A 16,160-nucleotide genomic window follows, 5' to 3' on the forward strand; every position below is an offset into this window, starting at 1 on the left:
TGACCTTTCCGCACAGTTGTGGAGCAGTCATATTAGAAAATAATATCGAAGTGGACAGCCAAGGAGAAAAGAACACCGGGATAGATAATGCTCAAGCAAGGGAGAGAGACAGAAGGGGGACACATACTGTGTAGCAGGAGGAGAAATAATGGGGCAACCAGTCAAAGACTAGTATAGATAGAAGGGGCAAACCCTTCACTGCATTATTAAAGCTTATTAATCACACTACAATAAGGGCGATTAATGCAATAACTCATTAATGAAAATTAATTTTAGCGCCATGAATTTCTTTAATGTGTTAATGTAACTTGCTATATTTAGGTTTTAGTGGGCTCAGCTGTTTTAAAGCTAAAGTGAAGATACTGACATCATATGAAACTACAAATCTTAAGGAATCCATTGGCACCAATCATGTCATACTATCTTGTCTTGAAGGAGGCTAAATATCGCTCCAAACTTACGCTACATTTTGGCGAGGAAAAACTGGCATGGCCATAATCAAAGGGGTCCCTTGACCTCTGACCTCAAGATATGTGATTGAAAATGGGTTCTATGGGTACCCACGAGTCTCCCCTTTACAGACATGCCCACTTTATGATAATCACATGCAGTTTGGGGGCAAGTCAGAGTCAAGTCAGCACACTGACACACTGACAGCTGTTATTGCCTGTTGGGCTGCAGTTTGCCATGTTATGATTTGAGCATATTGTTTATGCTAAATGTGGTAGTTTCTGGACAGTATTTGTCATTGTTTTGTGTTGTTAATTGATTTCCAATAATAAATATATACATACATTTGCATATAGCAGCATATTTGCCCACTTCCATGTTGATAAGAGTATTAAATACTTGACAAATCTCCCTTTAAGGTACATTTTCAACAGGTAAAAAATGTTCAAAAAAATGTTCAAAAAAATGTTCAAAAAAATGTGCGATTCATTTGCGATTAATCGCGATTAAATATGGACAATCATGTGATTAATCACGATTAAATATTTGAATTGATTGACAGCCCAGAGGTTCAGAGGGAGGAAATTAAGAGACAACATCTCACCTGTGTATGATGCGCTTCGTGCGGAGGTATCCCAGGGCCAGTGCCAGCTCACAGACGTAGAGTTTGACGGTGCTCTCTGCGAAGTGGACGTTCTGCTGGAGGTGATAGCGCAGGTCTCCTCCCAAGAGCAAGTCCACCACCATAAACATGTCCTCCTCATCCTGGAAGGAATACCTGCAGGGAGTCAGAAGTAAATTAGTGACAAGGCCAATGGGACGCCAGGTAGTGGCAAGGAGATGATGGAGGGACGGAGATTTGGGAAAGAGGAGGAAATGGGTAGATGCATACCAGGGTGGTTAGAAGAAAGAGAGAGATATACCAGCAGAGGGGGGGAAGAAATCAGAAATGGAAGTGAAAATAACTGGTGACAGAAAGAATGGGAAATAAGGAAAGACATGTGTCAGCAGAGAGGAAGGTTTGAAGGGTAAATATGGAGATGCGGAAGTTGCAGGAGAAGAGAAGAGGAGGAAATAAAGGGTGCGAAGGGGGTGTGTGTCACATATTTACCATCAAACAGTGTACGGGGTTCCCAACAGATAATAATAACACAAAACCCTTTTTATTTTTAGATGGGGGGAACCCATGCTGGCAGAATGTCGAACTGAGCAGAAGGTTGTTTTTTTGTTGAAGACGCAACACTTATACCCGTCAGCCAGAAAACAAGATGACAAGTGCAAATTGAACTTGTGTTAGCTTTGTGCTCCTCAGGCAAATCAACCTTTTATAAGACAGTGTGTAAGACCTCGGTACAAAAGGTTCGACGAGAACAAACGGTTCGACAAATTTACCCATCAGTGTTTCAACCCCGTGATCTCTGACAAAACAGCCTCAGGAGCCTCCCAGGGTCTCTGAGGGTAGATGCTGCCCTTACTCTGTATGACGTACAATAAGCAGCAGAAAAACACTCATCACATTCTTTCACATTATGAGTGGGATCGCCTACATGTTGGCTGAGTCATGCTTTGGGAAATGCTCATTGTCCTGTCTTCAAGGCTATAGCAAGCTAAGAAACTGCTTTAATATCTTGTGCACAAGTGATAGACGATAGACGGATAACACTGTGTTCCGATTCAAACACATTTTTGACAGCTTAAAAAGACAGGATGTAGACTGTGTAAACTATGAAGAACTTTCTTTTTATTCTTCTTTTTCTTCTGTTTCTTACCTCTCCTTTTTTAATCACAATGAATATTTTTATTGTCAGTGTTTAGGCCTGCTGAGATATTTTATTTTATTTTTTAAGTAAGCTTTTTGGTCCCACATTATTACCAGTAATTCATCTGACATTCTTTTTTCACCAATGCAAATTATGAAGGAAAAAAAGGACAAAACTGTATACTAAAATATTCCATGTTGCTTACTAAAGAGCCTTTTGCAGTAAAATAAAAATCCAAATACGTCATCTGCATATTTAAAACAACATTCAGGACACAATCATCTACTGTGTTACATCCTATTGTTTTTATGGCATTCTGGTTTCTACCGCAAAAAGCAAATGTGGACCGTTAACACAGATAAAACATAATCTCTGTTGTGATTACATTAGTGATCAGCAAACAGATTATCCTGGCTTTTTTTTTTTTTTTTTTTTACATTACATGAAATGATGTGCACAGTGTCATTGAGGATTTTCTCCTATTCCATCAACATTGGCGGTATGAAAATCGTATGTAGCTCATTTATTGAGCAAAATTCTGCATCCACTCACATGGCGTCCTTTCCTGCTTCTATTTCTGTTTAGGGTTAACAGTTTTTGTCAGACTGGCGAGTGTCTTGCCACTATATTAAAGCAGATCATTACACATATTACATATTCCTTATGTTAGTATGTGGTGTAAAGATTTGGCAGGGAAAACTGAACTGTCTGCTTAGCTGTCTCCAACAGGATAAGAGTAAAAGTTGCACAAAATATCACTTCCTTTATTCATGAATGAAATAACATCCAGTTTAAATAATGTTTTTTCTGCTCAATGGTATTTTTTAACATAGTTTTTAGTACTGTGCGTAGTAGTTGCTTGCATATGCCTCAGACAGTGGTAGTGCTTCTTGTGGTCATCCATCTATTCATCCATCCATCAAATACTGTCATGCACAGCAAGCCTTTTATCAGCACGCGGCCCACAGCATCGCCATCTGAGACGCTGTTGCACAAATCTTTATTGATTTCTACATGCTGAGCGTCCCACTGGGGCCATGAGGGTTTTTTTTCTCCCCTCTAAACGACGAGCTAATTAGTTTCCCTCTCCCACAAGAAACTAATTCATGCAAAAATAATATTTTTTAAAACTTGCAGTAGCCAACATTTTCCTGGCTCGCCTAAAGCTCTGTCTGCAACACAAGGTCCTGCATCTGCATGTTCAGATCTTCTATAAAATACGACACCGCCGCCCCTCTCGAGTCCTTCAACGCGTCCCTGATCTGAAATAAATGAGCTACAATTTCACTTTTGAGAGGTTGCATTTTTTTTCACCCCAGAGTCCACTGGGGTTTCTAGTGGCAGATTATTCTCCGTAAGGACCGACATCTTGGCTCAAACTCAGTTGCTCAATGGCCGAGGGTAGTTTTTTTGCCACGTTGGTGAACTCCCCTCCTCGGGGCCCTTCTCCAATAAACTGGAGGTGGTGCTTTTCGGCTCTGGATGGATGGATGGGGATTGATTGAGCTGACTCAAAACGGTCTGCTGAGGCTCAGATAATGCTGAGACCACTTAACATCTGATTGCCGATGGCCTCAGAGTGTGGAAAGACTATCTGTTAGATACCCGTCCTGAAGATACACACACATTTGGCAATGCCACAAAGAGGAGCACACATGCATACAGTACTGTCCTCCTTCTTTCTCATCTCAGGTTCAGTTAAAAACAAATATTATGATGTATTATCATGAAGTTAACTGGCAAAAAGCAACACGACATCTTGAATTTGAATGAGTCTCTCCATCCTAAACGCACAGATGCACAGTCAACAAACAGTTCTCCACTAATGAATATCAGATTTAAGGAAAAGAAAAGAAATGAGAAGAGGCCAGCCCTTCTTACTTAAAGTGTATAATACAGTAGAGCTGAATGGATGGGACCAGCTGCAATGCTATCAATCACTCAGACAAGCAGAAATGACTTAGCCACGCCTGCGGACACAAAGGTTCTCCAAAGTTTTTGGCAAAGTTTATATGTGTATGTGTGTGTGTGACAGCATAATGTTTTTTTTTTTTTTTTGTTCTGGGAAGAATTTAAATGGTATTCCTCTGCGTATATTTACAGTACAAAGCTACAGATCGGCTAAGTCAGAATGTGTCACATAATCTGTAGTGCTCAGATAAAGAGACATTGACTTTGTATTGCGTGAAGGTACTTCCTTGTCAATTCTGTCTGCTTACAAACAACGGAAAAATGCCTAAAGGCTCCTGTGTGGTGGGATGAACCCAGTACAAAGTTTTCACAAGCTGCCGAACCGAAAAACAGAGCCTTTAAGATGACAAAAGTGGATACAGGCAGGCAATAAGACGTGAGGCATCAATAGCAAGGATGGGAAAACTGTAGGATCCTGACGCTCAGATTGACGACATGTGCAGCAAGCATTTTGTCCAAATGTCAGTTTTAAGCAAACTATACTATTTCTGTAAGTTAAGCTAAATCATTTTGACAGTATTCAACTTGTGTTATAGTGGAATGTGGAAAAAACAAAACAGAAAACTATGTAGTATTATGTTTGAAAGTGCCTTAAGTGCCTTAAATCTTATGTTTTTAGCTTGCTACAGGCATTTTGTTAGCGTTTCAGCCTTTGGTTGCATATTGTGGCGCTGATTATTTTCCCCTCCGGTAGCCGTGTGCTCTGTCTCTACTGTACCATACAGATAAATATAGGGGAATGCATACAAAATCCATACAAACCCAGTATTCATTCAAGTTGTGGCTACAACACACACCTTTTCGGCCATTTCTTTTTTTCAATTTTCATTTTGATTTATTTTAAATTAAGAACGTGATAAAGATAAATTGGTCAATCAGTCAATGTGAGATGGAAGAGGAAAAGTTTCGGTCTGTGAGGTGATTGATATTTTGAAGTTTTTGCCTCCTACGGTAGATAGCAAAACTCATATAAAGCCATTTATCTCTTGTTGGTCACAATGACAGACACCTATTCTAAATGTAAAATGTTAGACTCCCAGCAAAAAAGCCAGCTAGAGCCTTATAAATAAGGAGACAAAATTACTTAGAAAGTAACATATTCTAAGAAGAGGGGACTTCCATGGGGGGTCTAAAAATTTGAATCTGAAAAATATCAAAGTTCCAGTAGCTGACATTAGATGTAAGGGAGAGATTACTGAAGCAACAGAGTGGATCAATGTGTGTGTGCATGCATATTAGAGAGAGAGAGAGTGTGTGTGTTGGAAAATGATATGACACTTGAGTCTGGCACGCAGAGAGGAAGCAGAGATCCAGCAGGCGTCACATTAACATCACATTCTCCTAAATATCAAAGCAATGCTTCACTTTGATACAGGATTTGTAGTTTGGCTCTGACTGAGTTCATAGATGGTCAAAACATTCCTCCCACCGATTATCCACAGTGCTCCTGCTCTGTGGTTCTGTGTGCAATATAATGCTGGAATATATCTAAAGAGTTAGTTTGAAGCTTTAATTTTAGAATAGAAATAACTTTCACAGTAAAAAGCTGGTACGGCCATTAGAGAGAATATTCTGAAAATATTGTCATGGGAAAAAGTATGGATATAAGAAGAAAAAAAAACATTAAGGGCAGTAGTGTGAGATACAGCATGCAAAAATGTGTACAATATTTAAAAAAAAATAAATTAAAAAAAATGCAAAACTGAATGTGTGTGAAATATTTATTACCCAAATTTAAAGCTTGACACAAGTCGGGCTGAAAACTGTAAACCGAGGCGAGAAAAACAAGCTTCTCAGTGCTTTAAAGTGAGAGCAGCAGTGTGTGTTTGCTGGATGGACTCCATTTTACTCTGTCTATTAATCATTTGATTAACTCTCTTTGTGTCTCGTTCTCCCTCCCTTTACAGGTCTGTTTCTCTCTGTCACGCACACACACACACACACACATAGTGTAAATACCTCTAACCCAGCAAAAGTAGTTAAGGTGGCAAAGAAATCCAAGAAGCTGCTGTCACAAGCATTTAGGGGACACAGACTGGACTTTAATTGCTCTTTTTCGTGGTAGACAAACGCTGGCTCTTTCCAGGAAAACTGCCGTTTATTTATTTAATTGCCATGTAGTACAGCAACGTATCCTCATACAACGGTTCGTTTGATATTTTTGTTTTTTTGTCCTTCAAATGTCCAGCAACACGTGTCAATTTCCACTTGTTACATGCATACAGTCTTTTCAAAATAAACTTCCATCTTCACAGGAAACAACTTAGTTAGGTTTATGCATCAAACTTACTTAGTTAGGTTTAGGAAAAGTAATGGTTTGGGTTAAAATTACTCCGGAAGTGGTGTAACGAAAGTTACGTGACAAATAAATCAACGTTGACTTCTGGTTTCACATGGGGCATTAACACCGGTCATCTGATGTTTTTTGACAATTTCTGCTGTAGTGTAGTGAGTTCAGTGACCCTTTCTAGACATTAATCTTCAACTTTATCATGTTTAACTTAATCATCTTTCACTTTCTTCATTAATTACTTATTTTTATTAGTTAATTGCTATTTTGTTAATCATTATAATTACCTATTTACTATTCAATTAAGTGTATCCGCTAAAATTTAGCAGACAAATATTGGATCTGTATTAGCTGATGTTAATATTAACAAAGTACTATTACTATACTATTCCCCCATACTACTCCCCATCCCTAATCTTTACCTTTAATTTATTTATATTTAATGTGGTGAAATGTAATCTTTCTGTCTCATACTTTTTGAGGTGAAAATCCTCTTCAACCTAACTTTTTGATCATTTTGGTAATATCTTATGCCAAATGCTCATTGTTGCTTTTCACTGACCAATATTTGCTTCTAAAATGTAATGTAACAGCTTTTTATCAACTGGTTAGTGGGATATTCACTGACAGAAAAAGCCAAAATAGATATGTATTATTACTTTAACATGCATGGGTGATTGGTTAGGTCAAAGTTAAAGAGGGACTGCAAGTCCATCAAGCCAATCGATGGCACACTTGAGTCCTCCGTGAAACCAGTTTAATCAGGTAGAAAACCATCTCTCATGCTTGGCTGAGGTTTCCGTGTTTTCTGTCCCTCAAGTCTTTCCATCAGAAAGTTGAGGTGGTAAAAACTGAAAGGGCTTATAGCTGTCGTTCTGTCTTCTGAGCAAACAAGACTGACTGACTCACCGCAACCTCTCACATGGTTGCTCAGGAACAAAGTCGCCATACGGAGGGTGACAGTGATGCACGTACAGTACACGCTGATTACTGTAATGTGCACACACACACGTGTACCCAGGCATATTTATTGCCACCCAACTACTTGTTGTTTGAGCCTTTTTCTTAAAGGTTCTCTATACGACATCCAGAGCATTAAGAGCAAACAGCTATTTGCTGTAAAGATATAGAGGAGTAATGTCTACCTGAGCAGAGAAAGTCGCTCTCCCTCTGTGTGTGTTGTAATGTGAGCTTCTCTGTGCTTTGTTGACATTGCCGGGCCGGCCGCCTGTGCCTTTTAGTGTGTGATCATGCATGTGAGCGTGCCTAACTGGCTAGCTCACGGCCGCCTCTCTGCAGTGCTGTCATACGGCAATTACAGCTGACAACGGCGTTGTCGTGGAAGCGTAGCTCCCACCCTCTGTTTCCGCCCAGGTTAACACTGTTAGCTCAGTGAGCACTGTTGCCATTGTTTGCAACAGTGCACAATATTGCACTTATGAATCATTTCTTGTGCTATACATACTGTATGTTAGATATTACAGCTGCAAATCAACATCATCCCTCTGGGACTGACTGACCTAGGTGCTATATCATCTTTCTCTTCTACGCTACTTCAGCAATATCTCCACTCTATTACAGTGTAAATTGGGCTCCTATGACAATAAAAGCCCCATTTCTTCTTGAAACAAGTGATCTCTCTCTCTCTCTCTCTCTCTCTGACATGGCGACACAGTATTTAGAAGGTGTCTGAATATGAATGACGTCTCCACTGGCCTGCTGCCACTGCTGTCAAACTGAATTAGATATGATCCTCATTAAGTTGTTCGTCACAGGTAGGCGCTGGGTCACAGAAGTTACCCAAGTTAGCATTAATATGACAACATATACGTGTATGACTAATGTGATTTTAAAGGAGCCTTTTTCATGTTGAAGCTGTGCATTAACCTACACTCAATACTGTGCCTGAATGCATCCTCTGTAGACAGACGGAGCACTGAAGCTACTGCTGCTCAGCTGCACCCGATTCGACTGTTATCAGGCCATTAAATACATTAAATGTACATTATCCCGCTTATTACACTGCTACTTACTTAAGAAATCAATAATTTCACACAAAAATGGTTCACCAGTCCGACATCAGAACTGCACCCATAGCAACTGTCTGCTATGCATAGCAACGGTCTACTATACATAGCAACGGCCTGCTATAAAGAAATAACAGACCGTAGAACGCCGTGATTGACCAATTTAGAATCGAATATTCAACACAGCTGTGTAATAATAAGTAATATCAACAACATAATAACATGCAATGGGAAAAAGATGATAGATAGGAAGAAAGAAATGGAAACAGATGTGCAACTATGAAGAGGAAAGTAATCAGTATTTTTCATTTTGACAAATGCACTACATTGACTGTCTCCATTTGTATTTCGCTGCTGCAATGGGCTGGAAAAGACAGGCAGCGACAGAACAAGTTCTCAAGCATCATTAGCAGCCGATGCCTCGGCCAGCATTTTGGGGTAGAGAGTAGAGAACGGCAGCCAGACTGCAGATTAGCACCTGTATATTATGTTGTACGGTGCAGACCTTTTTTCATTAGCCTTGCTGGCATCTGGTTTCTCTTTAGCTTGCTTGTTCTGTCCATGTCCTTTTCTCTCTGTCTCTCTTGTCCTCTAGTTGTCCCACCGCTCTCCCTCTGTCTCATTCCGTCTTTCTTTCACTGTCTCTATCTGCTCCGCCACACATGCATTTCAATGTGACCTCGTGGCGGCCTCCAGGCAGCCAGTCTGATGGGAGAGCATCCTGCGTGGAGCTTTTAGAGGCATAGGCACCCCAGGCCACTTCAGTAATGGAAGTCTCCAGAAAACCACGGGGACTCAGAAGCTTTTTGTAATGTGTCCTCACAAAAAAAAATACTTCCTTTGCCTCTTTCAAAGGTAACAGTTGTCACATGTTAATTCAAATAAAACTGCTGCAATTTAAAATGATAAAAAATGTTATAATTATAATATTCTATTAAAATCGGTCTTCAAGGACACAGCTTATTTTATTTTTAGAGCAGATAACTGCCCTTAAATCAAGAAAGACATTACAGTAAGTGCCTGAATTAGAATTGTTTACCTTCTTAGTAATGGCACTGTTGGCAATATTCCCGTAAACGTACCCCCCTCTCTGAAAGGAGAATATCACGTGTACGCATTCATTAAATGTAGCAATGTTGGACTTGTTTATTCCTGCCAGTAACCTATTATTCGTAACCTAAATACCTTTTTATGAAGTGAATTAACTAAACCTCCACAGTCTGGTGAGTTTTGTTAATTAGCATCTATGTCCACAGCTGAAAATCCACATCAGTAAATCTCAATAATAAAACGGCTAATCAGGACTGTGTTGTTCAACACAATCTATTGCAATTACTGTGATTAGACTTACATACTATCCTTACATGCACACACATATTTCCACACACACACACTGTGACCAAAGCCCACTTGCTGAAACGGACACAGCCGGCAGACTGTGACACATTGGATCGATGCCGACAGCCCTCCGACCTTCCTTCAACCCCAACTCCCAACACCTCCTTTGACTGACAGCTCCCATCAGTCTGTGTCTAATGCTCCCTGAGAACACACACGCATGCATGGATGCACTCTCTTGCAAAAAAAATACATCCATCACAGAAAGCTCGGGATATTAATGATCTCAAGTAAAATATATACATAAAACTCCACTTATAGTTAAACCTGCAATAGGCGGACTTTTTTTTTTTTACATAATTGGGCAATAAATCCCTAATAACCTTTCAGCATATTGTAATTCAGGTGTTCTGAGAGATAACTAGACTTCTGCACCTCCTCATGGCTCTGTTTTCAGGCTTTAAAAAATCTACTTTGGCCAATCACAGGTCATTTCAGAGAGAGAGCGTTCCTATTGGCTGTTCATTCAACGGAGGCAGCTGTAAATCACCTCGTAAACTCTGATCAAATGGTCAAATTAGGGAGCACTGATCAAATGAATCAATATTCTGTTACTGTAATGCCTATTTCTCGCCTCAAGTGTTTTCAGAAACATCTTGTAGTGTACTGTTTATCTGTAAAATGAGTTTGCGAGTGATTGACAGCTAATCAGAGATGGCCGGGTCCAGCGCAGCTCTGATTGGTTGTTTTCCTCCAGTCTGTGAAATCTTACAGATGCCATTATGATCATCGGAGGACAGAGAGACACATTATTTTTTTTTTCCAGATTACCTATCTCATGCATTACTGTCAGGATACAATGACAGTTTCATAAAAATAACTTTTTTTTAAATCATATTTGCTCCAATTCTACCTACTGTAGCTTTAACAAGAGAGCTTATTTTAAAATAATGATTTTTGCTTTTACTCATGTGTTTTTACTTCCATCAATGTAAAATTTTTAGGCTCAGTAACAGTACTTAATCAGTGTTTTCCTTATTCTCACCACCCCTGATTATGATATTCCATTTCAACCAGGTCACCTTGACATCAGGCCAAATACTTGACATGCTGACATGCTGTTTTCTAGCGATCGGCAATGCCTGCAGCATGAAAAGTGAAATGAGGCTGCGAAGTGCACATTTTGCAGATACACAAGGATACAGTGTGTGCCTCAGGTACATGCACATCTTACTGTTGCTTACTTGTAAAGTTGGAGTCTGCAATTAAGCTTATTTTAGCTCACGCCATTCACTCAATATGTACCCTATATTGTACCCAAGCAGACTGTAGTGCCTGTACCATACAGCACATCTGTACTAGATCTTTTATGTCAGGATGCTTGGAGGAATTCTTCTCTTAGTTTCTTTAGAAAAAACATTGCCTTTGTGAGACATTATGTCATTTCTGTTTGGTTTGCTGAGGAAAAAATGCACATGAACAGGGAATAACACTGAATGATGTCTTACTCTGCATAGAAATGAAATGCATTAGTGAGATTGCATAATAACTGAGCAAAAAAAGAGGGACTCCCTGGAGCAAGAGAAGCTTTTACTCCACAATGTTTCAGCTTTTGTTAATGTACTTCTTTTTCCTTTTGACAGTTACGCAATTACTTTTTTTTTTTACAATAGCATGTTGCATCACAGCAGTATTTGTCACAGAGGTTAGATATCATGGAATGAAGTGTCCTGTAGACTTTGGCCCTGTTGAGACCTGGCATTCACATGCGTCTTGAGTGACCACTTGTGATCAGATCTCACTTCCCCGATCTATATGCAAATAAACACGTAGTAAACACATAATAATGCAGCAGACGTTGCAACATAATATAATGGGAATGTCATTAGTAATAACCTACAGCTTCGTAGATTCAAGTACATTTTATTAACATAAAAATGCGAGGTTATTGTCTGGGGACCGCTATGCCAACGATAGGCCGCCGCATTTGCCAGGCAGTTTAAGCTTGTTAAAAGCAAGTTTAGTTGTGAATTCTTAACCATACATTGAACAAAGTTGGCAGAACATTATTATTCTGAGTTATTCCAAGTTTGTTGAAGAGAACACAAAAGAAGATATTGAAGCACAGTTACTGTATGTCATTTCCTAAATCCTAGACAGTATTTTCTGGTAGGTATTAAATTAGCACAGACTTTTTCTGAATAACACACTAACACTAATCTGCCCTTTTTATTTGAGCATTCGCTGTTTTTTGAATCTCTTCAAGTTTGTATAAATCCCATCTGTTTGGCTGAGTGGTCGATTATTAAAACCAGCTCAACGGGCCAATTCCTGGAAAGAGTAACAAGGGAAAAAAAACATTTCAGAGTGTCTCAAAACTCTCCACAGATTATTGAAAGTCTACAATTTATTTGTTAACAGCATGAAAATGTATAAAATTATATTTGTTCCCCTCAAGATCCAAACAGTTTTAGCAGATGGCATTTCTGGAATATAAAAATAAGTCAACAACTTAACGCAGGCCATTTTTTCGAGTGATTGTTTTCCTTCTGCTTGAGAACAAAATGTGCTCCTCACATAAAACGCATTACACAGCCTGTGATCAACACATCCATCACACCCAACAGCAGCCAGGTAGTTTCGAGAAGTTCTTCCTCTGTGACATTTCCTCCACCAAACAAACAAATCAACTGCAAAATAAACAGTTAAAGAGGCAGCACGACTGGAAGCCGAATACAGCAGCATCTGATGCTCCCTCTCTGTCTCTGATATAGTGAGTGTATATCCGCCAGTGCCAGGAAGAGCTCCCCTTACACAGTGGGACTTAGTGCAGCGCAGGCACAACGAGCTGCCACTGCTGGCACATCAATACACTGACCGTACCCACTCTTAGGTAGCGTCCGAAATTCCATACTAACAGAATGTGAGATATTTTAGTATGTCTGAAACCTTAGTGTGAAACCAATAGTGCGCAAATTGCATACTATTTCCGGGGAAATATTATAGTATGCAACAGTGGACACTACGGCAGCATAAATATCCCACAATGCAATGTCGGCAGTAACGACAACGTTCATAACGAACGGCTCTGTAACATCAATAACGTTTTAATTTAACTGTAAGTATAAGATTCCACTTTGCTTTAAGTAATATATATTTTAAATTAGTTCAGACTTTGATTCTCACAAACTGTCGTTTTGGTCACATGAGGTTGGCAAGGGGTTACCATGGTTACACGTCTCCAGCCGGCACGGTGGCTCTCAGGAAGTGGCGACGTAAATTACTGCTCAGTGCGTTCGAAAAGATACATACTACTGTTTATTCACACAAAAGTGAGTTGAACGATAGTGAGTATGTATTGCATAGTATGCGATTTCACACACTAAACGCCAGAGGTTAAGATTCTTCAAACTCAGTATTCCATAATCATACTTCATAGTTTGCCTGGAGGGAAAAATAACTTGTCTAAAAGTTCACATGTTAGTTTGCAAAGTGCGTTGTTGTTGTTGTTGTTGCTTGACTGCACACAGTTACTCAGACACCCGAGGTCACGCAGTGGCGAGTGTATTGACAGCAGGAGGAGAGAAAAGGAAGAGAAGCAGGTGGTGAAGGAGGAAAATAGGAGAGGAGGAGGAGGAAGGTGAGAGAAGAGGTGAATGAAAAGAGGACAGAGTAGGAGGAGGAGGATGAGAGGACAAGCCAGGGGACGGAAGAAAAATAAAGTCTGGTTTTCTGCATGGAGCTGTCTCGGTGCGGTTCATACGCCTGCGGGCAATCTCTCCCCGTCTCTGACCTTGAGCGCTTACCTCAGGACAATCATAACTTACGCCAACTCAACACAGTGAGAGAGACAGAAAGAGAGAGAGCGAGAGAGAGAGAGAGAGAGTGGGCACAACGCTGACCCAAGCACATCTCCCTAGGAAATCACCCCCACTCAGGGGGATTTACGCTGCCAAAGGCATTAACCCTCCAACTGTTTTTTTTTTTTGTCCAACACAGCATGCAATCAAGCAAGAAAGCAAGCACTGGCATTGTTTGTCTGATGAGTCTGTACACTTCACCTCCTCTGTTGTTTCCCCTCTCTGCCGCCTCTCTCTCTCTCTCTCTCTCTCTCTCTCTGCTCTGTGGCTATTCTCCCTTCCCTGCACCTCGCTGTCCTTATATCCTCTCCTCTTTTTAATGTGCTTTTAGTCTCTTCTCATTCATTCCCACCGGGGGAGGCTTTAGCTTTGTTTCCCTCAAATTAGTAATTAAAAGACAGCTATTGATTCTGCCAGAGTAGCTTTCAAAAAGATATGGGATTAAAATGGGGAAGTAGGTGAAGAGAGGATAGAAAAGTGGGACAGAGGACAGAGGGTAGATGAGGGGAAAAGCTACTGATGCCACATAGGAGCGGGGGAAAAATGGATACAGCACAGTATCACGATATTTTGCAATATTGTATCAATACATGGACGTCAAGTATGAATTTTTTATTATATAAACTATTAACCTCTTAACAATCCGTCCGCTATTCTGTCTTTCAGAGGTTGTAGCAGACTCAGTCTTAAAGCTAGAGTGAAGATCATCTGAAACCAGAAAACTTCGATTGATTGGTACCAACCATGTCATGTTAGCTTGTCGGGAAGAATGCAAAATAACGCTACGAAGTTACGCTACGAAGTTACGCTGAATTTTGGCGAGGAAAAACTGTCCATTCTCTGACCTCAAGATATGTGAATGAAAACACTGAGATGTGATTATCATAAAGTAAAAGGGAGACTCGTGGGTAACCATAGAACCCATTTTCATTCACATATCTTGAGGTCAGAGGTCAAGGGACCCCTTTGAAAATGGCCATGACAGTTTTTCCTCGCCAAAATTTAGCGTAGGTTTGGAGCGTTATTTAGCCTCCTTTGCGCATGATGTGGTATGACTTGGTTGGTACCAATGGATTCCTTAGTTTATTTTAGTTTCACATGATACCAGTGTCTTTCCTCTAGCTTTAAAACTGAGCCCGCTACGAACAAAAAATTGCAAATTGCGTTAATGTGTTAAAGAAATTAGTGGCGTTAAAGTGAATTTACGTGTTATCGCATTATCGTAAAATGTTTAAAATTGAAATAAGATTGTATCGTGACTTCAGTATCGTGATAATATCGTATCTTGGGACCTTTGGCCACAAGTCACGTTTCTAGTATCTTATTTAATCGTTCACATTTCCAGTTTTTTTTTATTGGGAACCCCAAAAGAGCAAGTCGCAAACCTGTAAATCAAAAGGAGGAATGATAAATGATACTATAAAAAATAAATAAATGTTAGATTTTTAAAAAACTGGACTACTGTACACGACCGTGGCAGTTACTCATCGTCCTTGCTCAGACATTCTCTCCTCTCTGCATTTCTGCTTGACAGAAAGAAAACCAAGGCTGCTTCCTCTCAAACGTCGCAGAGTTCTTATCAAGAATTAATGACGCCTTTCAGATGGAAACTTAACAAGCCACACTTATCAGGCATCTCGAAAGTACGATTCCTGGTGCTCAATAAGCTCGGGCTTTCAAATTATGATGAATGAGTCGCTGAGAGTACCTGATGAGTCATCTTAGATTAGCACTCGCTGTTTGAATAAAGCAAAGACTTCCGCGACCCCCAAATGCGGTGAGGCAAACGAGAAGCCTGCCAAGAGACGCGAGTTGTGCCCATAAAAGTTGAACTTGGATCAGTGAGCAAACTACATTTTCCTTTTAGCAACTTCAAAGGGTGAGATGACGCGGATGGAGACTCGAGAGTGTTCTTCAGTGGGCAACAACACCTTTCTGAATGCATCTGCACACTGCAGAGCTTTCTTTAATGGCTGATGCTCTCTGTGTGTCTGTGCATTCACTGAGTTAATGGACAGAATACAATCACCATAAAAATCAAACGGGTGACACGTAGTGCACTACAAAATCAATCAAATGGCTGCTACAGTTGATGGTAATACCAGTGTTAAATACAAGCCTTTGTAGAAGCGATATAAAGAGGTGCTTAAAGGGGACATCCTGAAAAACTGACTTTTTCAGTGCTTGTGCACAAATATTTGAGTATCTGGAGTGCCTACCAACCCACAAACTGTGAAATAATACAAGCCAGTCAGTTTTTTGTGGGCTGTCTAGATCAGAAAACAATGTGATTCAATAAACCATTCAGATTTGGCTCCCCCTTCCTATGTCACTTCAGCTCTATCTCCTAAAAATGAAGTACCCATACAACGAAACTGAATTGTGAACTACGTTTTGAGGGAAACATATTTCTTTTTGACGTATCACAAATACGTTTGTAATGATAGTCGGCGGAAGTCCACAT

The 16,160-nt window shown here is 40.0% G+C and overlaps 1 protein-coding gene across 1 annotated transcript in view; it reads right to left on the reverse strand.

The window, feature by feature from the left end:
• Nucleotides 1-16,160, reverse strand: part of stk32a (serine/threonine kinase 32A) — a 73,634-nt gene that overhangs the window by 44,636 nt on the left and 12,838 nt on the right. Inside the window, exon 5 of the mRNA XM_037748244.1 lies at nucleotides 1,055-1,228. Coding sequence (XP_037604172.1) covers nucleotides 1,055-1,228 — 174 coding nt within the window. The remainder of the gene's footprint in view (nucleotides 1-1,054; nucleotides 1,229-16,160) is intronic.

This window comes from Sebastes umbrosus, chromosome 17 (assembly GCF_015220745.1).
Source record: "Sebastes umbrosus isolate fSebUmb1 chromosome 17, fSebUmb1.pri, whole genome shotgun sequence".
NCBI classification, from domain to species: Eukaryota; Metazoa; Chordata; class Actinopteri; order Perciformes; family Sebastidae; genus Sebastes; species Sebastes umbrosus.